The sequence below is a fragment of the Passer domesticus genome, chromosome 4 (genome assembly GCF_036417665.1).
Source record: "Passer domesticus isolate bPasDom1 chromosome 4, bPasDom1.hap1, whole genome shotgun sequence".
Taxonomy (NCBI): domain Eukaryota; kingdom Metazoa; phylum Chordata; class Aves; order Passeriformes; family Passeridae; genus Passer; species Passer domesticus.
This window is the reverse complement of record NC_087477.1, coordinates 69,897,080-69,922,944: the sequence shown is the minus strand read 5'-3', so window position 1 is coordinate 69,922,944 and position 25,865 is coordinate 69,897,080. Positions and strand designations below refer to the sequence as shown.

General features: G+C 38.3%; 1 protein-coding gene and 1 long non-coding RNA gene across 6 annotated transcripts in view; one reads left to right on the top strand and one right to left on the bottom strand.

The window, feature by feature from the left end:
• Positions 1-11,130: 11,130 nt before the first annotated feature.
• Positions 11,131-25,865, bottom strand: part of BOD1L1 (biorientation of chromosomes in cell division 1 like 1) — a 36,680-nt gene continuing 21,945 nt past the window's right edge. Inside the window, exons 14-25 of one of the 5 annotated variants that reach the window (XM_064418631.1) lie at positions 25,171-25,258; positions 24,054-24,133; positions 23,359-23,443; positions 22,314-22,387; positions 20,975-21,050; positions 20,860-20,894; positions 18,966-19,011; positions 16,106-16,140; positions 15,916-15,997; positions 15,314-15,467; positions 13,498-13,641; positions 11,131-12,377 (exon numbers count right to left, since the gene is read on the bottom strand). In XM_064418631.1, coding sequence (XP_064274701.1) covers positions 12,269-12,377; positions 13,498-13,641; positions 15,314-15,467; positions 15,916-15,997; positions 16,106-16,140; positions 18,966-19,011; positions 20,860-20,894; positions 20,975-21,050; positions 22,314-22,387; positions 23,359-23,443; positions 24,054-24,133; positions 25,171-25,258 — 1,008 coding nt within the window. In that variant the 3' untranslated portion in view covers positions 11,131-12,268. Of the gene's footprint in view, positions 12,378-13,497; positions 13,642-15,313; positions 15,468-15,914; positions 16,001-16,105; positions 16,141-18,965; positions 19,012-20,859; positions 20,895-20,974; positions 21,051-22,313; positions 22,388-23,358; positions 23,444-24,053; positions 24,134-25,170; positions 25,259-25,865 lie in introns of those variants that run through there. The other 4 variants (XM_064418630.1, XR_010361464.1, XR_010361465.1 and 1 more) reach the window with 4 other exon arrangements.
• On the top strand, positions 15,735-18,235 carry LOC135299493 (uncharacterized). Its single transcript, XR_010361471.1, has 2 exons — positions 15,735-16,023; positions 17,993-18,235. It is a non-coding gene; the product is annotated as an uncharacterized LOC135299493 (long non-coding RNA).

The window sequence follows — 25,865 nt, the reverse complement described above, 5'->3', positions numbered from 1 at the left end:
ACCAAAAAATCAAACGTGACACAATTTTCTGCAATACAGGTATTGTTCTTATTTTCTAGATATTTCTTACAGGAATTTATAATTTTTCTAATATTTCTAATATTTCTTAAAGGAAAAAGACTTTGAGCATGTCAGTTGTCAGTGATTACAAATAAGCACCCTGTCTTCTCTTTATGATGCTAAATTCTGTCCTCTCAGAATTTTATTTCTTCATTGCTAATTTTTTTTGCCTAATTTTAGATATTCTGAATTTTAGGTTGTCTCCTGAATAGGTTCTCAGGGTATTCCTGTCATAGAAGTAACCATTTCTAGAATTTATTCTAGACATGTTTTGGGATTTACCTAACAGAAAAAAATATTAAGGCAGATGACAACTAAAAACTTGTAATATGAGAAAAGCGGTTGTACCCTACCCATTACATGACCAAGTGTAAATTAGATGGTTGGAAAGGCATCCAGTATTAAAGGATTCCCGTGACTTAGTGGAAAACTCTTGTGATGGGAGATGGACAGAAATGTAGGTGGACAAAACCTCAGTTATAGATTCCTTGGAAAACCAAGAAAATCCTTTTCTTTTTCAGGTTTTTCATAACGAAAGGATGTAGAAATATGCCTGCAAGTGAAACAGAGTAGAGGAGTGCTGTCTGGAAGGAATATTTCCAAGATGGCAAACTGTGATATCCTGCACTATGGATGAGGTTATTTTTGACAGGACAAATGAGAGCTTTCTGCTCTCCCTGCTTTGGAAGGAGGGTAATCGGTGGTGTGACCTTCTGGTGCTCTGTAGTATCCTCTGTATTTTATGAGAGCTGATTAACAACCCCATGCTTTTATCCATGTACTCTTAGGTTTCCAACCCTGTACAGGACCAAAGTTAACTGCTGCCTGTAGGAAGCATTAAAACACAGGCTTTGGTCAAAAATGTTGCTATCAACTCTCCTTTCACATCTCTGGAGGACTTCAGAGATGTCTATATTTCTTTCACACACTGTACACTTTGCGCAGCACCTGTCAAAGACTGTTCTGCACCAGATATGCTCCCTCATCAGGAAACACAACTCAAAAAAATGAATTGTTATGCTTTATAGCTCCAAAAAAAAAAGATGCCTGCAGTATAGTCTTCTGCAAAATAAGCAACAAAGCTGTTGTAGTCCACGATCTTTGTACTGTTGTGATGATTTGGTCTGGCTGACTGAGCTTTCCAAACACAGATGGTATATATGTCTGTGGATCAGTCATGGATGTCCGTACCTCTGACTTTACCCACAGTCATCATGCAGGGAACAAAAATCTCCCATGGGCAAAGGACCTTCATATACAATAATATTTCTTTCACAGGGTTTAATTTATCTATTTTAGTGTCTCCTCAACATCTAACTGTAACAAACCTCTGCAAGCATAAGGCCTGAATGCTGACCCTGAATCCCTGTGAGCTTTTGGAGGCTCTGGAAGAGCAGCAGCGTGCTGGAGAGAAGAGTGGACATCCTGCAGTCTGTGGAGGATATGGAAGAACTTCCACTTTTTAACCCTAAATGTCTCACTCCTTGGCCTGCATACAGCCAGGTGCACCCCTAGAGCTCCTGGGGCTGCTTTCTTCATGGTGACTTCAGAAGCAGGCCTGGGCAGCTCAGGTACCTGCTTTGGTATTAGGTAACAGCTGCTTCTACAGAGCATGTGTTAAATGCCAGAACACCTGGATAATGAGATAGTGAGATCCTTTCAGTGAGGAGGAGGCAATCTAGCAGTTGTGGAGCTGAAAAGACAAATCAGTGTCATGGCAGGGATCTGTGTGTTGTTTTGTTCCAATAGCCCCAGCCCTTTGGACATGGTACGTGGCAGTGGTGCTTGTGAGCATTGCAGTGCCATACTCTTACATTTAATAAACTGCTTTTCAGAAAGTGTTGATTCTGAGATTCATGATAAGACCAACTTATGAATATAATGGGTTGTTACAGGCTGTAGCTTGCTTAGATACATATTCCTTGTCATGTGCCTCAGGATCTGGGTCCCAGCTGACAGAAAAATCCCTTGTGCATTTTCCCCAAGAGCCAGAGAGTGTTCAATAATTTCCTTGAAGAACAACCTTTATTTTCCCAATTTCTGAGTCAGCTGCTTTTTGATGTTGAGTCTGTCCCAGTTCTTGTTTTCTGTATCCTGGAAGCCCAAAATCCAATCATATCACAGTTAACTGAAAGAAATGAGGAATAAGGATGGCTAAGGAAGAGGGGATTATGATTGCTTTACTTGGTATTTGCACAACTTCTTTCATGATATTGACTTGCAGAACCTAGTACAAATAAAGTAAAAGCCCCCTAGGTAGAGGCTAACCCGGTTCAATGTCAGTATCTCCATGTACTTTTTCCTCCACAAAAGTTCTTGGTCATGTCAAGAAGACTGAGATGAAGGAAGAAGGGAGCTGAAGAAAGCACTTTTTAAGAAATAAAAGGAGGACAGGGGCAAAGGGAGAGATTACATTATATGTATGTGTTTCATATAACCCTTTCATATAACCCTTTCATTTAAGGGTATGCAACAAAATGATGAGGGGAAGGGAAAGGGAAAGGAAAAGAACGAGCAGAAAGCAAAGGAGAATGAGGTCTTAGAGGGATCTTGTGGGAGAATTTAAGTGCTTGGGTGGGAACAAATGGACATTCAGTGAAAGACAGGTCAAATGAGAAGTCATGATGCTGGGAATTACACTGGAAAAGTGCTAGGAAGAGGGGGCTAGAAAATGAGAGAAATGAGAAGGACCTAAATGAGGAAACAGAATGGAATGGAATGGAATGGATGACTTCTATCAAACCACCAAGTCTACCTCATTATACTTAAGAAAAAAAATATTAAATGCACTGCTCCTGAAGAAGTTTGATGTGCCCATAAAGATAGACCCATATTATATGGAATTTAATATTGCATCTGGAAACAAAACGCTTGGTGGATTTGGTCTCATGCATGGTATGCTACACAGCCTTCTCACGGATGCAGAGCTGAAGAAAGGAGTTTCTGTTGAAGTGGTGACTCCTGCCAGTGCTGTGCAGAGCAGCAGCCCAGGAGGAGCTAGTGGGTGGCTGGCTCGGGACATCCAGGAGCGGCGGCCCCAGGAGCACAGCACGCCAGCGCTGCCTTGCTCCTCTCTCGAGCCCTTGTGGGTGTCTGAGCCGCCCCGGGCTCCGGGCGCTCCAGCGGCAGGACCGGGATCCTGCCCGTGCCTGCCTCTGCCCTGCCCGCCGCCTACCTGGCAGGCACCCGTTGCCATCTAGTGGCTATTGTAGGACTCCCTGTCCCCGGAAAACAGTTTTTTCCCGGCCGAATTGCAACCCAGCAGTTGCTTTTCCGGAGAAGATTTGCACGATTTGTCCCCACAAGCTCCTGAGTGACTTGCTCAGGAGCACAGGGTCTGCTGCTGGGAGCGGAGAGTGGGAGTCCCTTTCTGTAGCACCCAGAGTTTGCAGGTTATTCACCTGCCTTCTAGGTGGGCATTTTACAGAAGGAGGAGGCTGGGAAAATCTCAAAAGCAGCCAAATGAGACCTCAGCCCTGCTGGGCTGCCTCCCTTACTGGCAAATGGGAGCTCAGCAGTGCCAGGATCTTCACCTCCCACTTTTTGATGATACTGGCCAGATTATTGGAACAGGCTGGAAGTTTTTTTGTCAGTATATGTTAGTATTTTCACCCTTGATAGTTCCCAACTGGACCAAGACAAAATGCTCTAGCTGTTGGGCCAGCACAGAGGAAATATTGGTCCAATGGGTATGTTGCACTGGCTCCAGACCATTCCTCTCCCCTGGTCCCTGAGAACTGAAGATATGGTGTAGAGGACAGTTTAAGACTGATGCCCTTGAGTGAAAACCAAAGTAACTGCACTCCTACTCCTTTTAGAGATGCCAGTTACTTTCAATTTTTTTTCCCTGAAGAGAAGAGATGATAAAAGCTGAGAAAATTTGAGAAAGGTGGGAAAAGAGGGAGAGGAGTGAAGGAATGAGATCTATGAAGCATGCCCTCTATTCACTGGTGTCTTTGAACAGTCCTGTTATCTCAAGAGATCAAATGGAAAAGTCTTAAGAAAAGAATTAGAAGAACTTGGAAAAGTGGAGTACCACCCTTGCCCGTTGCACTCCTTCCTTGAAAGGGAGACCACTATGAAGGAATGGAAGAATTTTCCTTCTCTGTCTCATAGAGTGCCTCAGTACAGAACTTCCCCACATCCTTTACTGTGGTAGCATCTGCTTGGCTTTGTGTTCACTTGTGATGGATTATTCAGTTTTGGGTTATTGCCACTGTGGTGTATAATCATCACAGCAAATAATAACCAATTGTACTCTAAGTACTTATCACTTACACACTGATCCTATTGCTGTTTTCAGAAGAAAAACTTCCCCAATTCTGGAAATACAACAAAACCGTGTGAACATTCATCATGAGGTGATAGTGGTAACTGGACAGTATTTTGTTTGTGCAAGAAAAATGAAGCTCACAATATGTCTGCAACAGCAAAGCTTTGTGCATGTGTTACACAGCACAGCTGCCGTTCTTCTTTCTTGGATGCACTTGAAGAGAATCCTTGAGTCTGCTAGCTCCAGGCTAAGGCAAAGCAAGGTATTCCTGCAAAGCATGACCGCAGGGCAAAAATCTGAAGCTGTTGTATGAAAAAAACCCCATCCAGCATATAGACGCTTTATAATGAAAAAAGCTCCCAACCTTTTATTTATTTATTTTTTAAATGCAGAACTCTGTCCTTTTCATATGTTTATTTCAAAACAGACGGAATCTTTGCTCTATGCTTCTGCCTAAATTGAGGGTTTCATGCTGTTGTGCCTTTCTTTCTTTTTTTTTTTTTCCCAGTAGAAAAGTGGGAAGGAAAATACATGAGCCACTGAAAGCTGAGAACAAATGCAGCTTTGATTTTTGAAAACAGAAAAGTAACAAAACTAAGTCAAGAAAAATGCAGGTCTTAAGGGGGTGGGACCCCACTGTAAAGAGATATGATCATACAGAAAATAACAGGCAAAAATTGCAACAGAGAATTTCAGGCTAGAAAATAATTCTTTAAACTAATCATCAGCAAGGGTTGAGTGACATGGGGGTGGTGTGTTCTTTGCCATCACTGGGTAGCTGTGGGATCTGGTTAGACATCACATACCAGGAACAACCTGCCCAGTGGACCAGCCAGTCTTTTCCTCCCCCCATGGGAGTGGCTGTCCTGTGGCTGATTTCCAGAGGTGCTGGTGCCAAACCTTCATAAAGGAATGGACCAACTTCTCACAGCCTCCAGCCCCTCTCTGATGGTCTGGCCCCACCAGAGCTGTTGGCAGCAGGGTGTGGAAAGGGCACCACCTCCATGGCCTCCCTGGGCTCAGTGGCCCTTCATGCTCATGTCTGGTGGCTCCTCTTCTCCACTTTCATGCCAGTCTCTGTCCCCAGGCCCTCCTCTGATCCAGAAAAGGAGGTGGCATCTTGCTGGGAATGGATGACTACCATTTGACTTTGATAAGGGCTTCCCCAAGAGGATATTTCCTGTCATTGAGGGCCACATAGAGTTCTAAGTTCAAAATTAGTTGAAAGAAGTTTTATCATGAGTTTTATTTTTCTTTTTAAAGTGGCCTTATATTGCCTATTTACTTAGCATGAAAAATCCTGGATAAATAGAGTTAAATAAGCACTATATTACTGAGCAATCCTTAGCTTTTGTTTATATAAAAGGAGCAGAGTGAACCTATCATTGTCTGAAAGAAAAGTCACATTCCAAATCTCTGCTTGCTTTGGGCACCAAAGCGGGAATGACTATTTAATTTTAACATTTTCAAGTTTATATACTGGAACTGATGCTGGAGTATCATGAATGTGATCACAGAGCATTTTTCTTTCATGTACTCCTCTTTATTCATACATTTTAATGTATGTTGACTTATATAAATCATCGCACAGCATGTGTGACATGTTACAATGAAATCTAGAAAAGAAAAAGACATCATTGGAGGGCTGAGTTCTCCAGTTGACAGTAGGACTGATAGCTTTGATACTGCTGTGTTATTCATTCTCAGTTACATCCTCAGTACACATTCAGAGGTACAGTGCCTGTGCTGTCCAGCTCTGTGATCAGCAAAGGAGTTGTGTTTAAAAATATGGCTCAATTTTGGTCTATTCATGTGGTTTGAGAGGGTCCAAATTATTCTGAAATATTTTGTAGAGCTTTTTCTACTTTAGCCATATTCCTACCAGCTAGTTAAACTGAATAAGAGCTGCACTTTGTGTATGGCTTAGCTGGAGCCACATGTAAGCATTGTCCTTCCACAAGGAAAAACCCCAAATGGAGCTCACCAGGACTGCAGCAGGTACTTGATATCCAAACTGAACTGACAGAAAGGTTTATGTTTCCTCAATGGAAAGCATAGACATTTTCAGTGTATTTGGTGACATCAGCAACCAGGGCTCTGAGACAGCTTTCCTACATTTGAAGGGACCTGAGCTTGCTGATATGAGGTGATGGTGAGGGTAGAGATACACACCTTTCAATTAGTGAGTATAATTTGTTGCCAACCCTAAACAAATACACAAAATAAAAAAATCTTATCCTTGGTGATGCATAATCTATCCTTCCTTCAAGAGGGACTCTGTTTTGTCACTAGAAAGGATAAAGCCCACAAATTACCTCACTGTTCATTTATACAACAATTATTGATGGAGAGGTACCATAAATGGGAGAGCTAATGGTGCACCTGGATGATCAATGTAAGGGCACTCAAATCCATGGTACAATGGGAAGGTGATTTCACAGCCCCCCTCTGCCACATGACATCTTCTTTGTGCAGGCAGTAGTATTTGCCCAGTTTCATCAGCAGCTGGTTTAATAAAATGATAACACTAAAAACTAATCTGCAGTTTTGTTTTGCAAAGGTAATTTCAAGCTCCCTGATCCAGCAGTCTGTGACTGTACAAGTCAACACTGGCATGGAGAAAGGCACTGGCAAAGGGGCAGAAAAGGGAAGGTGAAAAGTGTCTTGCAGTCACAGCCTGACCATGCAACCCCACCCCTCTGACAGTCAGTGCCAAAAATCTATTCGTGCCCTACTAAGTTACGGCCATTTCAAATCATATTTTCATTCCCCGGTTGTTTGGCAAGAGTGTTATGTTCCTAGCTTTAAATACAGCTATCCAGGGACTCCCAGCAAGACATTTATTTTTATTATGTTTTCCTTTTGGACTTTATTCACAAAGCCAGCAAGGATAACTAAAAAGCTGAGATTTGAAAGAGGAAGCGGGTTTAAATGAGAAATACCCTTTCAAGGAATTTGGTGAAACATCTTGAAACAGAGACTAGAATGGAGATAGAGTTTCCTTGATGTTTAAACTTTCATGTTTTAGTAGAAAAAACCCCACCTTGTTTGAAACAGGCCCTAACTTTTTGAGGAGCTGATGGAAGCAATGGAGTGTGACGTACATAGCTGGGACAAGGAATATACTGGAAGAAGTGAGCACAGTGTCTTTAAGAAGTTGCCAAGACCTGCAGAAGTCTGACATGGGCAATTTTGTCCAAACTGAAGCTACAAGCAAATGAAATAGATGGGAGGCTGTTGAAATTGAAGGTATGAGTCTTCTGAGCTCTATACAAAATGAATGAGCAGGCAATTATGAGGATACTGGAGTTATCAAGGGTCTGGAGTAGGTGTATGCTTGCATGAATGTGCAGTTACTTTTGTCAAGATGGTCCCATTAAACCTTAAAACTGAAAATTTTACTGGGAAGAGAATAAAGGTATACCAGTTACTTTCACTCTTTACAATATGAACAGATACCACTTCAAGGAAATTAAATGCTGCTGTGGAAGGATCTCTAAAGGCACTCAGTGCATCCCAGATTCAGGGCAGCAACTCTCTCTCTTCAGACCAGAGCTGCAGAGCCGCCACTACCTTTCCAAGAGCTGAAAGCTACCTTTCCACAGACTGCTGAAAGTCTGTGGTGGCAAATAATCTTTTCCTAATGCTGAACCTGAAACAGGCATCAGACTTAGACCACTTTTAGGTGTAGACACCCCAGCTGGTGTTGGACTTATTCACAGTGGACATCTGCTGATTGTCACTACAACCAGCAGCACCTGCTGCTCTTGGTTGCCAAGTGGTATGTGACAATTTTTTACTGAGTTTCTGGAGAGATTAAAGCAGCTCAGGACCTTATCCAGCCTCTGAGGAATCGGGGCCAGAGATTGTTCGGTATAGGTTAGTTTTGGAACATTGGTTGGGAGAGAAGAAACAGTAGATGTGTATTTGGGATGGAAGTCACAGATTAACCCGTGCCTCCCTTAAGAGAGAAGTAGATGTGTTACTAGAGAAGCTGTTGGAATAGAAAACTGAGGCACTCAGGTCTGCCAACATCAGCAGAAACCTTGTCCCAACTGCTAAGCGCACCTACTGACTTTGGATCAGGCTCTAGAGGGAAATTTTACCAGTTGCAAGACTTAAAAGTTGGCCAGACCCCACCTAAAAATGAAAACTGCAAACTTGTAACTGGTGACCCTCTAGCTGATTTAAAAACCCACCACAAAGAAAAACAACCAAAAAAATTCTATTAATGTGATTTAAAATCTATACAGTACATAACACCATAGTATTTCAAGTTGAAGAGAATTAAGAGGTGTAAATAGGCTTTAAGGAGAATGCATCAGAAATATGAAGAGATCCTGAGAACAAGCCAACAGCTAGCTGGTAACACAGGCAGCTGAGGTATGGCAAGCAGGACTCAAGGTCCTGTTCTGTAAAACTCTGGGAGGAGTTGAACTCAGTCTTCCACCAGCACATCACTGCACACTCAGTACTTCAATATTCAGAGAAATGAAGTTGTCCCAAGAGAAGGAACTGGAAGAACAAACAGCCACTAAAACAAAAAAAAAAACAGCCAAGTGGTTTAGAAATTTACTGGGATTGAAGCCTAGCCATGTTATTGCACCAAACGGCCCTGAGCAAATGTCTCCACAAAATGCTTTCAGGACATTCTGTTTCATCACAGTGCAGGACAGGATTTTTCTCCTAAATTTTCATGGACTAGGAAAGTGTCACTGCTTTATACATTTGTCAAAATTCAAGCTGGAGTATAAACCTCACTTCTGAAGATGGATGTGTGTGACTGTGGCAAAACGTAGTCTTCCTCACTTCCTCCCTCTCCCACTTTGCAGCTGTCTTTGATGGGCAATATGATTCATCCCAAGATGAAAACCAGGTGAGAATTGCAGGAGGAACTGTCACATAAGGAGCTAAAACTCTAAAGTAGCTCCAGAGGTGCTTGTATTATAATTGTGGATTCTGCAAAGTCAAAGAGTAAACACTTCTAGCTCTTCCTGCTTATATATAAACCCTTTAGAACTGCTTGTCTTACATTGGCAATACTTAGATACTGTGTCAGCAATAAATCCAGTCATAATCATCCACATAACCAGTGTCAGACTTCTTCTGCCTAACTCCTCTCTACTACTCTGCCTTAATGGGATTCCTGCTGCATGCACCCAAGGAAAACGGATTATTCTTCCCCTCCCTGTCTTGTGCTCAGGGAGACAGAAGGTACAAAAGAGTTGGAAGCTGTGAACATTCAACCATAGAACCACAAGGGTTAGAAAAGATCTCCAAGATCATTGAGTCCAACCCTTGATCAAATGCTGCCATGTGAACTCAACCACAGCACAGTGCCTTGGAACAATTCCAGGGACAGTGACTCCACCAGCTCCCTGGGCAGCCTGCTCCAAGGCTTAACTACCCTTTAAGTGAAGAAACCCTTCCTTATGGCCAACCTGAACCTCTCAAGTTCTGCTAAACTACAGCATGCCAGTACTGTTCCTGTAAAGTGCAATAGTAATTTAGATGACACTTTGAAACTACTAAGCAAAAAAAAATTCCCAGTAGGGATTGACAGTGATGTGGCCTAGCATAAATGTCTATTTTGTTGACAAGAAAAAAGGTGGCAGTGAGTGAAATGCACATAAGCTGAAAGTCTGTGGAATTGGCAGTTTTTACCCTCTCTAAAAAAGTGGCTGTTCTGCGGAAAGACAATTCCTTTAATACTTTCATATTACAGAATAATTTAATCAATGATCAAAGATACATTCCATACATGAGATGTTCCCAGATGTTACTCACTAGGGGGACGGGCAGTAGGCCACCTCTTAGCTTAGCTTTGAGAGCCTGACACTGATCTTCAGAGCTCTGTTTATCTCTGAGATATCAGACAAGAGCCAGTCAAAAGGATCTGACACAAGTCAGCGCTTGTCAATCATTATAAGCCATCAGAAGAGCTCTGCCTGTGAAAGAGGCAAATATGAACTGTCCTGGAGCAGGACAGGTACTACCAGCAGAGAGAATAAATTATAATAATGTACAGTGCAATGGCAAGGCTTCTTTAGGAATCCCCTGAGCAAGCTCACTACTGAATCCAGGTGTAAGGAAACAAATGGAACAGGTGCAGGGAAGGACTCCAAATCCCACCTAAAGTCTGGAAAGCACCCATGGAAAGAAAAGCAGTTCAGCCTGTTAAGCCTTACAGAAAAAAAGGCTGAGACAAAATATACAACTTTGGTCCATGCATACTGCAGGGGGCAAAGGGAAAAAAATGGAAAAAAGGAAAGATTTAACTTATCCTACAGCTGTGCATAAACATCAGTATTAGTAACATACAGGAATATATCCTTCAGTATGCTAGCAAGGCATGTACTAATATGGCAGCAGAGTTCAGGTAGAAAGTAAAAAGTTTAAGATATTTCAGGGCTAAGATATTTTCTTCTTTCAGACTAATTTACTTAGAAATGTATTATGTGAGCACTTTTATAGTGTTCCAAGGCAGGCAAACAGACTATCCCTGCTGTTTACATATCTAAAATATAAGCACCTGTGAACATTTTTTAAAGACACTAACCAGGTAAAGTTTATAGACATGACTCCAACCAGACACATTTGTAAAGACAAGTTCCCCAGTAAAACAATTAAAGGAAAATAAAATATGGCAACTCAAGATTTTTGGCAAACATTTTATATTTTTATACAAAAATCTCAGTAAGAAACCTAGCAGAATATCTGACCGAAACATCTGCCTTACAACAAGTTCAAAAAAAAAAAAAACTCACAAAAAAAAGAGAAATAACGAAAAAAAAAAGTAAAATCCAACCCCCAAAATATTTTTTAATTATAAACCAGAATATCAACAAAACACTTAAAATAATCTCAGATTGTTTGGCAATTCATCACATCATAACAAGAGACACATTTGATCATAAGAAAAGTTTAACTTTATATACAACTTCACTTGAACATTTGCTCTTAACAGAGTTAATATACATTAAAAAAAGATTCTGGCAATAATACCAGCTTCTATTTTTAATACCTGTGTATAAAATGTAACATAAAATGCTGAAGCTCTATAGTTAGGAGAAGTGACATTTGATTTCAATGGGTCCCTCTTTGTTGAAAAAGATAAATACTGAAAGAACATGTGTTTAGTTGCAAAATAAAACTTTCATTTCAGGGTGGTATTGGTTGAGTGTGAATAAATCTAACCTAGTACTATTTATTTCTTGAAGTTGGTAGTAAATTTCCAAGTGAAAATATAATCTAGTAAGATTACATTTTAAATGCCGTACTTTGCCACAAATGTGAACAGAAAGGAGCCAAGTCCCTTTCACTATGCTAAACTACTTTAATGCATGCGAGAAAAATATTTTACCAACTGTCTGAGCATATTTTAGAGAACTTCAGATTTTAGACAGCCCTGGGGGAGCAGAGGGGAAGTTTCCTACTGACATCTGCATAGAATGTAAAATATATAATTAAAAAACCCTAAGATATATACTAAAGTTTACAGACCAATGCTTTCCATATAATAAATAAAATGTCCATCATTGATCAGATTCATACACAGAGTAAAATACAACCTATTTTTACAAGTTTATGTACAAAGTATTAGTAGGCACATGGGTGCCTTATGGGCTGGAAGCATCTGCATTAGCATGTCACATTGGGAAACTCCAACTTTCCAAGTCAGTGATAAAATATATAACTACTTTGTTTTTCATTCAGATACAAAGTAAACTTATTTTTCATCTGAAATAAATGTACATAATATTCTGTATAAACAATAGTTTATAAAGCTGTTTAAAATGTAACTTAAAAGTACTGCATTGTTTAACTTAGAGCTCTGAAACAAGCACGTGCAAATCCCTTTGCTTTAAAAAAAATAGAAGCACAGATGTTTGTTTTCCTTTTGACTCTTCCAAGAACAGTACTGGCTGGTAAAGATTATCGTTTTGCTTTCTTTAGTGGCGTCTCCTCTCCTTTCTGCTGGCCTTTTCTCCGGACCACTGTTGGGCTGTCCTCCCTTTTACGCTTGGCAGACTGCACCTTTAACCTGAAAAGCATATTAATAATTATTTCCACAATGAAGAGTGGTCAGGCACAATTCCATTCAGAGGGCTGAACTAAACCGTTCATCTCTGATATATAATACAAAAGCTCACTACTAAAACCCACTTCTTAATAAGATATAGGGTACTAATTCTGTATGTTGGAGAGTGCTCCCTATGTAGAATTTGGTGCTAGAATTATTCTTCTTCCTTCTCTTTCTCTGGAAAGATTTGTAACAAAACATAATGGGCTTCATTACCCTGTCCCCTGTCTCACAAAGACAGAATAGCAGCAACAGTGTTTCAAGCCCAGCATACACAAGAGGGAGTAAAGGGCAGACACCAGGTACCCTTACCCTGTGCATTCACACACCCATCCATATACTCACCACATTTCAGCTGCAACTAACTGTAAATGGCCTGAAACTCTTGGCCATTCACAACCACACAAAATAATGGAGCTGAGGTGTACTGTATAGCCATCAGTGCTCAATGCACATGCTCTCCAGGTTCAGCCTGAAGACACTGACACACTTCAGAAAGGATGACAGCTACATGTGTTTGGCATACAATACATTTTACAGGTAAACTACAAGATACAGAGCAACTGTGCATCACATTTGTTACTTATTCCCTTGGGATACTGCACTATGATCTCACCTTTACAAATTAAAAAGTACACCAGGAAAGGGAAATATATTCAAAACTTGGTATAAGGTCTCTCAGAGTTTCTCCTCTTTTTATCAGCTGATCTTAGATCTCTGAAGCATTAAAATCATGCCACCATATTTAGCTTTAACCTGAACTACCGATGCTCTTACCCCCCACCCAGGAAAGAATCACAGCTGAAGTTAAAATACTCTATAAACAGCATTTTCAGATTCTCCCAAGAGGTTTCCAAGGATAGAAGAAAAAAAAAATCTAGTCTTCCAAATGTCAAATAAAGGAAGAAAAAGAAAAATGTAAACAGAAGAAAATCCTTTAAAAGCTTTTATAATTCACATGAGAACAGAACAAAACTAGTCTGCTGTTCAGATTTTGAAGCAGTATGTTGCATACAAGGAAAGGATCACTGTAGTGGCTTCCAGAACAAATCCTCAAAGCAGATTCAACTTTAATACTTACTGTGTCAATGGAGGAGATTTATTAATTTTTGTATCACTTGGAGATCTTTTCTTAGCTGCTAGTTTCTGTCGTTTTCTAGGAGAAACTGAACTTGGACTGCTGCCTTTAGAAGTTGCACGTGTGGTTGGCTTGCTGGTCTGTTTTCTGTAATACAAAAGAACAATGAATTTATAGATGACAAAATACTTTTACCAAGTCAATTTCTTCTTGCGTTCCAAGTGCAGATAATCAAGACTGCACAGTATTTTCAACAAGTAAATCAAAGTTGCCAAAAGAAACAGTGAAAAAAACGTATTTGCCTGCGTCAAGACACTGCAAAGCCAAGCTGGGTATTTTTGTATCAAATGTAAAATCAAAAGACTGCTTAACAGACAATATTTGGTATTTACAAAGACAACCAAAACCAAACCAATCCATTCCAAATCTTGCAATATTTTTTGTACATAAGTGTCTTTGTTTAAAAGAATATCCTGTAGTCTGAATTCACTCATGTAAGCTTTGGTATCCACAAGTTCAGAAACATGAAAATCTGGTTATTGGTGATTAATTTAATAGTTTAGAAGACAGATTACTTAAGTCAAAGAAATCCAGCAATGCTGAATACGAAGAAGCATCCTCTTCCAAAGAATTATTCCCAAATGCTATTTATAAAATGCAGACTGGATGCAGCACCTTAAGGTAGAGATGCTTTGTTGCAATCAGAGCCAGAAAGGTAGCACTGGAAACCTGAGACACAACCCCAAATTTATGCAAAAGTAGATGTTTCCACAAGCAAGCAGAATAAACCCACAAACACCTAAACCTTTATTACAATTTTAGAGTTAACCATTATGTGAGACTAAAGGAAGTCCCTTTGTCTTTACCAAAACAAAACTGTTGTTTACTAAGTGGTAGTGGTAAGCCTTCAGTTTTTACATAAATGAATGTAACTACTTTCAGATTCAGTTCTGAAGTTATCAGTTCAAGAGCACTGTGGCAACTGTGCTTCAAGTACTGCCCAAAGGCTAACACGTAATATATACAATATAACATAATATCCTTAGGAGGGAAGTAGATATGGTCAATTGAAAGTAATCCCACCACCAACATAAAAAAATGCCTGGACTCCAATTCTCTTCTGAAAGACAGCAACACACACCAAAACTTCCCAAAGCTGCCGTGTTTCATTGTTTCCACAATAAGATCAAGAGGATGAGCTCTGCTAGAATTCAATATGCCTGCAAAAAGGCAGACCAGTGCTAAGGCCCATGAAGAACGGCTTCCTGAAAACAGAACTCTTGCTACCTACACTTGTCTTTCACAGCAAGATTGCTTTCCAAGCTTGCAGATCACCATACTAGAAATAAAATCCTCCAGTACTGCAGATTCATATATTTAACTGTGACAGTGTACTTAAAGAAACAGACAGGGATAATGGTATTTTCACCTTGTTCCAACACCAAATACCAAATGGTGAATTGTACAATCAACTCTGAAGTCCCATTTTACCCATCAGAACCAAGTGTCCTTAGACTTAAATTCTGAGGTCTCACTAGGACGAAGAGTGCCAACAGGATCAATTCTTACCTTGTTACATATTCAAGTATGCCTTTTGAGACCCTAACAATTTCCCTTAACCTCACCTTTTGTCTCTTCATTCCTTGAAGACTGGTACTAGAATTAGAATCAAAATTATTTGGGAAGCTCTTATCAATTTAAAACAAACAAACAGAGAAAGGCAAAAAGAGGAAGTCACAAGCTCTTCCCTGCAACAAACCCCACAACAACCAAAAACAAGGTAGAAAAAAGCTTGGTACTGGAGTGTCTACACAGTTACCTTTGAGCCTCTAATCTTGTGGCTGATCTAGTTGTGGCCCCAGAATGTGCGTCATCATCTTCCTCACCATCCTCTTCCTCAACTTCCTCTTGCTCTTTTAGCTCATCTTCAGAAGACGTTAATTTCCGACGTTTCTTCTCTGGCTCCAGTGTTTCTGTCCATTGAAAATTTTACACATATGCTATAATTTTCCAAAAGGCCTCCAAAAGGACATGAACACTTAATTTAGAAAAGGTATTCTAGTCACAAGTACCATTTTCAGTTAAGTAATTTTCCATTTCCTTCATAATTCAACATTTTTAATTCACACTTGTTTGACTTAATCTTGCTAACACATTCACCACAGTTTACTTACACAGCTCCTAGCCAGAATTCATAGAAAATTCATGAGGCTTTATAGAAGCATCTGGGATGTAGCAATTCTGACATGAGATTACAGCAATTTACACATATTTACATAATATTTACACTAGCTGTAACTCAATGATTTTTCCTCAAGAAAGGAAAATTGAATAAAGCTTATCTTGTTGCTATTAGTAAACAGAAGGCACAGCAGTATTTTCTTATTTTGTTAGGAGCAGCACAGCTTCTCATGCTTTTACCCGTTTCCTCTGATTGGATCATAGAACGCTTGGGCTTTCTTCCCCTTTTACGCACAACCATTTCTGCCTTCTCAGCTTCATCCTCCTGAAAAAACAAAATGGAACCACGTAAGTCAAGAACTATTTATTTTACACAGAAGACAGACATTTTTCATTACATGCTGCTTGTAAATTTACAAATCACACTTACATTTGTTGTTTCTTTCTTATTAGATATGTCTGTACCTAAAAAAAAAGGAAAGAACAAAACTTGATCCTGAACTTCAAATCTTTCACCTATCAATTTAAAAGGGAATTCTTTCATACTCTCTTAACTTTGTGTAAGCATCACAGGAGCTCTAAAAACATTTCAAGTCTCTTTCTAATTTACAAAATAGCTTGTTGTAATTTGTTACATACAGAGACTGGGACAATGATTAAAGTTTTTTTTTAAGTACTAAGGCTTTATACGACTGACAGTATTTACTGCTTTGTTGCATATACTGTTCTGTTTTAATGGAAAAGCAGAAGCTACTTACCCCCTTTAATTAATGTCAACCAATTACAGAATCACAGAAAAATTTGGCTTAGAAGGGGCCTGTAGAGGTCACCTAGTCCAATCTCCTGTTCAAAGCATGGCTAAATTAACTGATCTAATCTTGTACTAGATCTTGTTCAGTCCAATTCTGAAAGTCTCCAAGAACATGGTTCCTTTCAGGTGATCTGTTCTAGTGCTTAACTGTACTCATACCAAGATGAAGCTCATAAAGACAGTATATAAAAACTTTCTAGTATGCAAATTACATGACTTCCTTTGCTGAAATACTTCTTCCTTCCAACTCAGTAATTTTTACAGGTTTGCCTGTACATGTTAAAACAGATTTTTAACTCTACATCACAAGTCTCAACTTGGCTTCCTCCCATGGTTACCACCCCAATTGTGATGAGGGAGATTATTTTACAAAGCTTTTGAACTCTGTCAAACAGAATTCTCTCTAACACTGCAAGGATATAAATCCTTTGCAATAGAAAAGAGAAGCAACATAAATAAAAGCAAGTTTTTATGTATTTTCCCCCATCATAAAATTGCTGTCTAATTTCTGAAAGCTAAATAATGCAGGACACAAACTCTAAAACCCTCAACAATTAGGCTGAGAAAACAAACTAAAGAATGCCAATGCAAAGGATCTAAAATAGATCTCAAAGAGCAGAAACATATTCTAAAACTCACACACAAGCTTTCTGGCACTCCTTTGTAAGGTTATGGGGAATTTTTTTTTTTTCCAAAAGCAAATGAAGTAAAACAGAAAGATATTTAAGTGTTAAAAAAAAGTGAAATAAAACATAAGACTGTCCACTGTATTGAGCTCTACACACAACATAAACACATACATAATAAAATCAGCATGTATTAGTTCTACTGTGTTCAAAAGAGATACTTCATAATTCTGGTTCACTTTGGCAAATTTGTAGCAAAGGGGTTTTTGACTGAAGAAAAATATATGTTCATGACATGTCTTTAGAGATAACCCTCTGTAAGATATGAAAATGTAACACTTTTGCCTAAAAATAAGTATAAAAATAGTAAGACATAGTATCTAAAAATCGTACTAATTTTGGAGCAGCAAGTGTTGATTAGTGCTAAGTAATTAGTTTCAAATTCAGTGTTAGTGTTATGGGAAGATGATATCTTCAGAAAACATCTGTCTCTTAACTGCATGTGCTGTAGCAACAAGAAATAAAACTCTGCATCCCACTCCATATGTGGGTCTGTCCCCAGTGCAAATCCTTATGCAGAACACCCAGAAAGTACCAGAGTAAGTCAACTGTACAGAGGGATTCAACTTGGCTTCCTCTTTGTCACCAGGGGTTCTCAACCCCTTTATGCCCATGAATACTAATACAGGATGAAAAATTTAACAGTACATTCTCCTTTATATACTCCTCTGAACATTGCTGTGATATCAACAGCCTTTTATCTGGAAAACAGAAATGTTACATAACACACAAACCTTAAGTACAGAGTCAGGTGTCTGTCCTTTTGAACAAAAAGCAAATCAGAATTTCATTCTCACATTCTTGTCTGTTCTCTTTGCAGTTCACAGAAGTCAAGTACCACACAACGAGCTAACCCTCCAGAGACAATTCTGAAGCATACAGATTAAAGCTGACATTTTAACAAATGTGGAGAAAATAGGAAAAAGCCCGTATGTTCAGTGCAGCTGGATCAGTATATCTGTAGAAACCTAAGGTTTTGGAAAGACCAGAAGATTTGTTTTGAAAGTTTGGTTTCTCAGATTTTTTACGTGTTTGTTTGCATTTATTTACAAACAATTTTTAACCTACTTTTCAGTCTGCCTCCTTCCTGAAATGGCTTTAAAAAGTTTTTTTAATGAATGGCCATAATTTAAAAGACACCTTTAAAGAACCAGTGCAGTTCAGACTCTATACACAAGAAAAATTAGGAAAGAGAAATAGAAAAGTACTTCACTTAATTCTATTTTAGTTTGAAGCAATTAAAGTACATTTTTGAGTCAAGCTAAGTAACCTTGTTCCAAAGATCTTACAGCAGTTGTGAAAAGGGAAAGAAATATCCCCTCAAGATACCCCTAAAATCTTCAGATACATATCCACGGATACAACAATTAACTGAATAAAATTTGAAATGTAACGTAGAAAGTGTGATTGATAGTAGCTGTATGAAAGACACCATGCAGAAATGGAAAGCAATCACTAAGAGCCAGTCTGATGGGGCACCTGAAGCTCTGCCAGGTACTCAGCCTACTCAATAATTTGGTACATTCTGCAATGCATTATTCAGCACTGAGCAGTGCTGCTGCATCTTTGAACTAAATTCTTAGCAAGCTGTCCTTTTTTGGAACTAAAAACTTGGTAGCAATCAGGGACAAGTCGTCACTTCATCTCCTTCCTCAGATGCTTTCATTCATGAATAATGCTGATTGTCAGAGATGATGTCAGGATGAAGAAGGACCCATGTGATTTTTGCGAAAACCCTCTTCTGTTTCTTCCATCTTTCATTTTATATGTTGAGGCAGGTAAAATTTGCTTACCTGTTTGAGGTGTTTTCCCTCTACTTGCAAAGGTAGAAGACTGCAGCTGAAATTAAAAAAAAGTGTGTTTTTTAATTTAAAGAAATCAGGAAAATCCAGCATTGCATTACATTATCACAGAAACTTTTCCACGTTCAATTTAGAATGAATCTGTAAATCTAGAAAATAGGAACACTAATGAACACACAAAGTTTGTACTGTAGTTTAAGAGTAGGATGCATTTTTCCACTTTGATAAAAAACTGAAACAAGTCAAATCAGCCCATAAACAAATCACAGCACCTTCAGTAACCTGACACTAAAGTCATTGCAAAAAAAGACACACCAGATAAAAGCAGTTTTAGTCAAACACATTTCCAAGTATTTAATTATCAACAAAGAAGTTAGTACAGTCACTTTAGACCTACAAGTCACCACAAATTGTTTATTTACTCAGAATGCAGAAAAAGCTATATATAATTACAGAATGTACTATGATGACTGTCCAAAAACTTCAGTGCTTTCACCACTGAATAACCACAGCAGGATGCCTATGGTTCCTCTAAAGTAGCAATGTGTTCCCAAAGCAGCCCTGGGGAAACTGTCATGCCCTCCTGTCTCAGGTGGAGGGGGTATCACTCCTCCCTGAGCCAGCTCACACCAACCCCTCACTCACCACTAGGAAGTACAAGACCTTAAAACACTTGAACCAGATCAAGATGATTCTCTTTCAGTACTGAGGGTGCTAAGGTACAGCTATTTCTGAGGGTGATTTAAGAATTAATTTTAATCCTTAATTGGACAAAAAAACCACCCCAAAAACCTAACCAAACTAAAACTAACCCACAACACCAAAGCAGAAAAAACAAATACCAAAATCGACACCAGTTCAAATTACATTTCATTAAATTAACATTGAAAAAGAAATCAATCAGGAAAGACTCGGAATTCTGAAACAGAATTCCAGCCAACCTGTAAGAAGGGACAGGACTCAAAGGGCTGTCTGAAATATGAGGACAGAACAAGCAGAGACAATAATTCCTTTTATCCATAAACTAGGTAAATTCCCAAGATTTCCAACAGCCATGCCAGTTGGTCACTCACTAGGCAATCAGGAAGAAAACCTGTGCTTCAACACTACTTCACTTTTAAAATCCACCCTTTTCTATGCAATAATGTTGATTCTGAAATAGAGGTATTGCCTAGACAGAAGTCTTTAACCAGAATAAATCCAACTGGCTGTACTCCACAAACATGGCTGACCCATCACTGCTGTGTGCTGTAATCCAGCTGGACTGCAGAAACAATACCAACAGACCACCTTCTTAGCTGTGAATATCTTTCACAGGGGTTAGGAAATAAAACTACCACTGAGCTTTAGAAGACAGACATGTTTCATGAGCTCCTAGGTTACCTAGCAGTATGTCTGTATCGCTCGCATGAGATGTAATACAACTGCTTTACATAATATTTTATTTTACAGCTATGAAAAGATTCTATGTGCTATTATTATGATATATTCAGTAGAGGGAAAAAAACCCCTCATTTTTAAAATAAAGTCACCCTTGCCCTTCAGGCCAAAATTACTCTCAGCATGAATTAGAAGTCACATACGCACACCACCAAAAATTCACCCTGCACACAGGTATTGCTAGCTAGAATAACACTTAGATTTGTATTGAGTGAACTAAGTGTGAAGCTGATAGGTAATGTGCTATGTTCTGAATTAACACTATATGTTGCTTAAAAATTTCAGCTATATTAAGAGATACCATGAATAAGTTTTGTTTGCTGAGACTGAACTCAAATATCAAGTTTTCCATAAGATGTTTCTGAAATGCTGTTAACTGTTAAACAGATAAATGGCTCTTGAAATACCATGTTTAAATGCACCCAAACAAAATAAAGGCACTTACATTCCCAGTGCTCATATCAGCTTTTGACTCCCCACCTGAGGGAAGAAATATGAGTTCAGAACTTGAATGTCACTATTATCCTTCTTTTTCCACACATATGTTATGAACTACTTACCACCAGGCTGTACTGCTTCAAGAGGGTATTTACGAGGCCGTCCCCTTTTGCGTTTCACTACTACAGGCTGATTTTCCTATTAAAAATAAAGGACAAAAATATTTTACTTACTGTAACTGACAATTGGCATTTGAGCAATACAATACAAAGACTGCTAACTGAATTCATAATGTGACAGTGGCAGAAGTAGTACTTTCCAGTTAAAAAAAAGATGAAGCAAGTTTAATAGCAAGAGACACTGCCTGTTACGAAATCAACTAATATAGGTGAAAAGAAACAAGACAACTCTCAGTTATACAAAATTCTCAGTGGTTTGACTCAGGCACAAAGCATGTCTAAGAACACAGTGCCTTCTGCTCCATTAGCTCCAAAATCTATCACTTGCTCTCACAAATGCTGCTGGATTACCCCATAAAAGAACTCCAGACTTTACATCCCATGAGCCCCTTTTCCTAGAGCCATACAGCACAGGCTACATCCTGTATGTTGAGCAAGTGCTTCAGTTAATATTCTAATTATCCCAATACACAGATTGCTGATATTCTCTATATAAACAGGATCTTTAGCAAAAAAGGGCCCCTTTGAAGTTTTAAGCTTTGAAAGAGAACTTTTAAGTAACAAAGTCAGATGCTCAGATTGCAACATCCCCAGTAAGACTTTCTCTTATATACAAGGGAAGTTTAAATGCCTCATTCAGCATTTACTGAAGCTTAGCAGTATCTCCCCCAGAATGGTTCTTAGAGACTCAAACCTTGAGTGAACAAATATCAAAATGTATTCTTTAAATGTCCTTCTACTTCCAAATTTGAGGAAAAAAACCCCAAATGATTCGTTACCAACACCTTTCTAAGATCAGTGTCTACTTCTAGAGGCCAGCATCAATTTTAATCTCAAGGGATCAGACATTTGTTTATAACCCATACTGTAGAATATCTCAAGTACATGCCTAGGAGATAACATAAAGACTTCAGAAACTGTTGACAGACAGTATTTTTTAAAGACAAGTTGTATTTGTTAATGACTAAACTGTCCACATCAATTACAAAGTTTTCAGAAAGCACCATTTCTACACAATACAGCTCTTATATAAGTGCTTTCTATACATTTTGTAAGCACTATTAAGCCTAGGAAGGGAGTTAATTCTACTTCCATAATGAGACATTGATGTCTTATGGTCTGTGGGTTTGTCCTTTTTGACAGAGCTACGTAAGTCCTTGGTACTTTTTGAAGACAACTTTAATATGGCTGTCAACAAAATACAAAATAGTTATGTACTGCAAAGACAGAGTACTGTGAACCTGCACTATCTCAGTGAGTTAACATGAGTAAGACCACTCACCTCTGGAGAATTTTCATTTGATTCTGGACTGTGCTTTTTCTTTTCAGACACTTCCTGTTCCAAGTTAAATTCATCTTCACATATACAAAAGAAAAAAAAAAAAGAAATTGCATACCTTTGTTTTATTAGGCAAAAGAAATAATAAAAGCCACAACCTCCACACTGAAAATGTTATTTAATTCTTTAGCCCAAAATTCCCTAAAAACACTCATCAGAAATCAACACTGTTTGCCTTGTATCAACAGTGTATTGGTCTGCCATAATGCTTCCCACTAATGGCACATGAGTTAGGGAGGTCTTCTATTTTAAGGTAAGAACAAAAGCTCACACTTGTGACACACTATAAACTGGTAGGACAAATACAAGCCCCTATTCCATTTTCTCGCATGTTCCATGAAACAGGAACTTGAGAATACAAGCACATTGAAGAACAGATTCAGACTTGTCAACGTGCTTGCATGAGAAACAAAACTATTAAAAGGTCAAACTAATAACAGGGAACATTCTCAGACTGTTCCCACAAAGACAGACTGAAGTAACATCAAAGCCACATTAATTATGTGGACACACCATCTTTATTATTTATTTTAGTGCAATTAACTCAATTACAACAGTGCAACATGCACTCTTTTCTGGTTGTTTACAGAAACAAACAAAACTGATTTGATGGTTGTGTCATGGATTTTTATGTAGGACAGCCCTTGCTTGTAATCAGAGGTAGATGTTCATATCACATAATGCTGATTATTCTATTTTCCCCACCTACCTGTTTAATTCCCATTATCTTTCCTAACCAGGATACATACTGAAGCAATAATGGAGCCAGTGGGTGGTAACAGCAAAAACATCAAAACTTCTCACCGTTAAAGAAACTAAGATTAATGCATTAATTGCGAGCAGTAATAGAGCAGAAATCAACCTGAGAGTATATTCAAATATATTTGCTGGGATCAATTTCCCATTTTCTCTCAAAAATCATTAAAATGAAAAGCAATGAACATTCAATATGGGTTCAGAAAATCTGCCATAATGGGCATTTAATTACCTTTTTCTTCTGCAGTACTTCTAGGAGGTGTTTGTGTTACATCAGTTTCTTGGGACACTTCTGCTGCATCACCTGAAATAACTTCCTACATTATTTTGAAACAAGAGAGGAAAGATATTTTATTACACATTAAAAATCATTGCCAGTTACACTAAAAAAAACCACCCCACCCCAATACATGAGTAGTTATTTTACTCATCAAGGTTTTGTACTGTCTCTTAAAAACTTTGATGCTGAGAAGCTTAATCACAAATCAGTGGATGAGACAGTCCCAAATATACTGCATATACTCCTAAAAGTAACATCTATCTTGTCCTAATTCCTGTTTTGATTTAGCAGAACTCAGGTAAAGTGCAATATACCCTCCTGAAGAGCTCAGATCAGAATGCCCACGTGGACACTGAAGTGGCTGGAGAGCTGGCATCCAACAATGCTCCGTGAGATCCCAAGCTCCCAAGTGCTGTGCAACTCATTCCTCTCAGTCTTCCACACCTCAAAGAGTCAACACAGACCCCTGCCTTTTTTTTTTAAATTGTCTCCCCCACTGAAAAGCATCATTTGCTAGGCAGTTCTTTTGTACTCAAGACAATGCAAAAGTAGCTTAATTATGGAAACACCTCCCAATATAAAATGCTAAAGAAATTATGACTAAGATTTTCATCTTATTGCAGAACATTAAGAGTTCTTGAAAATACCTTGATGTTACCAGGTTTCATTTTGGAATGCTGACTTTGTTCATCATCTTTTAGCACATCCTGAGCAATCTGCTGTTTGCCTGCAAAAGCAAGTAACAATTAAAGTGTTAAAAAAGGTGTCTTCTGCATTTGTCATATTTTTGTGTCACTTGTATACCATCTCACTATTACTGAGATTCCAAAGTCTGAAAAGCAGCCTCTTACTACCAAAAATATGAACAGAAAGTTATTCTAACTACTCTTTGAAAAGGGAAGACAACACAATAACAGAAGAGAATGACAGGTTTCTTGTATGTTACAGATGTGTTTGTTTTGTTTGTTTGCTTTTAAAGATCAGCTCAAAACTGAAATTTGGTAGAAGTAAAACACCAACCTCAACTTCAACTCACCCAGAGACAGGGAAAGCAGTTAATGCTGTGTGGGACACTAATGAATACATGACTTTCAGTCACTCACTTCATCAGATCACAATTCTTAGAAGAGGAATAAAAGCTCTTATGAAAAAATGCTATTATTAATGATACTAACTTTTTTTCTAAATTGTTCTGATGCTGAAAGACATAAGAAGTTGAATCCAGAGCTTGAAGAGCTATTACACTGTCAGTCTTGTAATTACTATAACAAAATGGCCAACTTATTTTGATGTTAACTGCATCTAAATTTAATTTAGAAATGCTTATGCCATTCAATGGACTGAATTCCTTCTCACTTTTTGCTTCCAGACAACTAGAAGGCTACCCTAAAATTTATTTCTTTCCACCTAAGAAAAGGAAGCATCCATCTCCACAAAGTTTAGATTTTCCTGATGATCAGCTTCCTTATCTTTTATTCTAAAAGGATAAAATTAGTAATTATTTTACATACTAAATAAAATAAGTTTCTTTACCTATGATTGAAAAAACTACTATAATGCTCTTCTGTGCAGTAATTAAATTTGTTTTAATATTTTTATCAAAATATATTAGAAATTGTTTTGGGACTATAAATTGGTTTGGAGTTTGGAATTTCCCCTATTCTATAATTTTCTCAAAAATACCATTTTATGGCCTAGACACAGTAGAACATGGTTTTACATTGAAAAGCTTTGCACAAATTCCTGTACTTCTATATCACTTACATTTTTTTTCATCCATTGTTTCTGAAGATTTACATTTAATTCCTCTAGATCTATGTTCTTCAGTTATCTGGGTAGCCGAGTTTTCCACCTACACACAAAACACAAAGAAAGATAACTTACTTTTTTCTATGAAGTTTATAAACACAGAAGGGAGAAACTTTTCCCTACTTGCTACTTCCAAGCACAACATACATTAAAATGGAAAGCAGCCATTACAAAGGAATTTATTCCTAGAAGTGAAGTAACATTCCTACTACAGAACAGCACGATCAAAAAACTTCAAACCTGTAGTATTTTCAGAATTTTTGACTGATACTGTTATTGAAAAAAGTCTCAGAATTAAGCACCCTACTACATGTTTTAAAAGTACTTCATCACAGCAAATCACATTGAATATTTCTGGATTTAAAGAACATTCTCCTACACACAGGAACAATAGAATTCTCTCATTAGCATCAGAAATGTGGCCAACCAGCATTTCAATACAGTAATAAATATATTTACTACCCAATTTTAATTAACCACAAACACAATTTCAGCCTTCTACCTGTATTAAGTGCCTTATTTTTGCTCCAAAAGAGATACTTTACATTTGCAAGTTTCCCATTTATGCCTCTTATAAAATCTTGTGAAAGACAGCAGACTGCATTAAAATAGGTTTCTAATTGTGATCAAAACCTCCAAGAATAATCCCT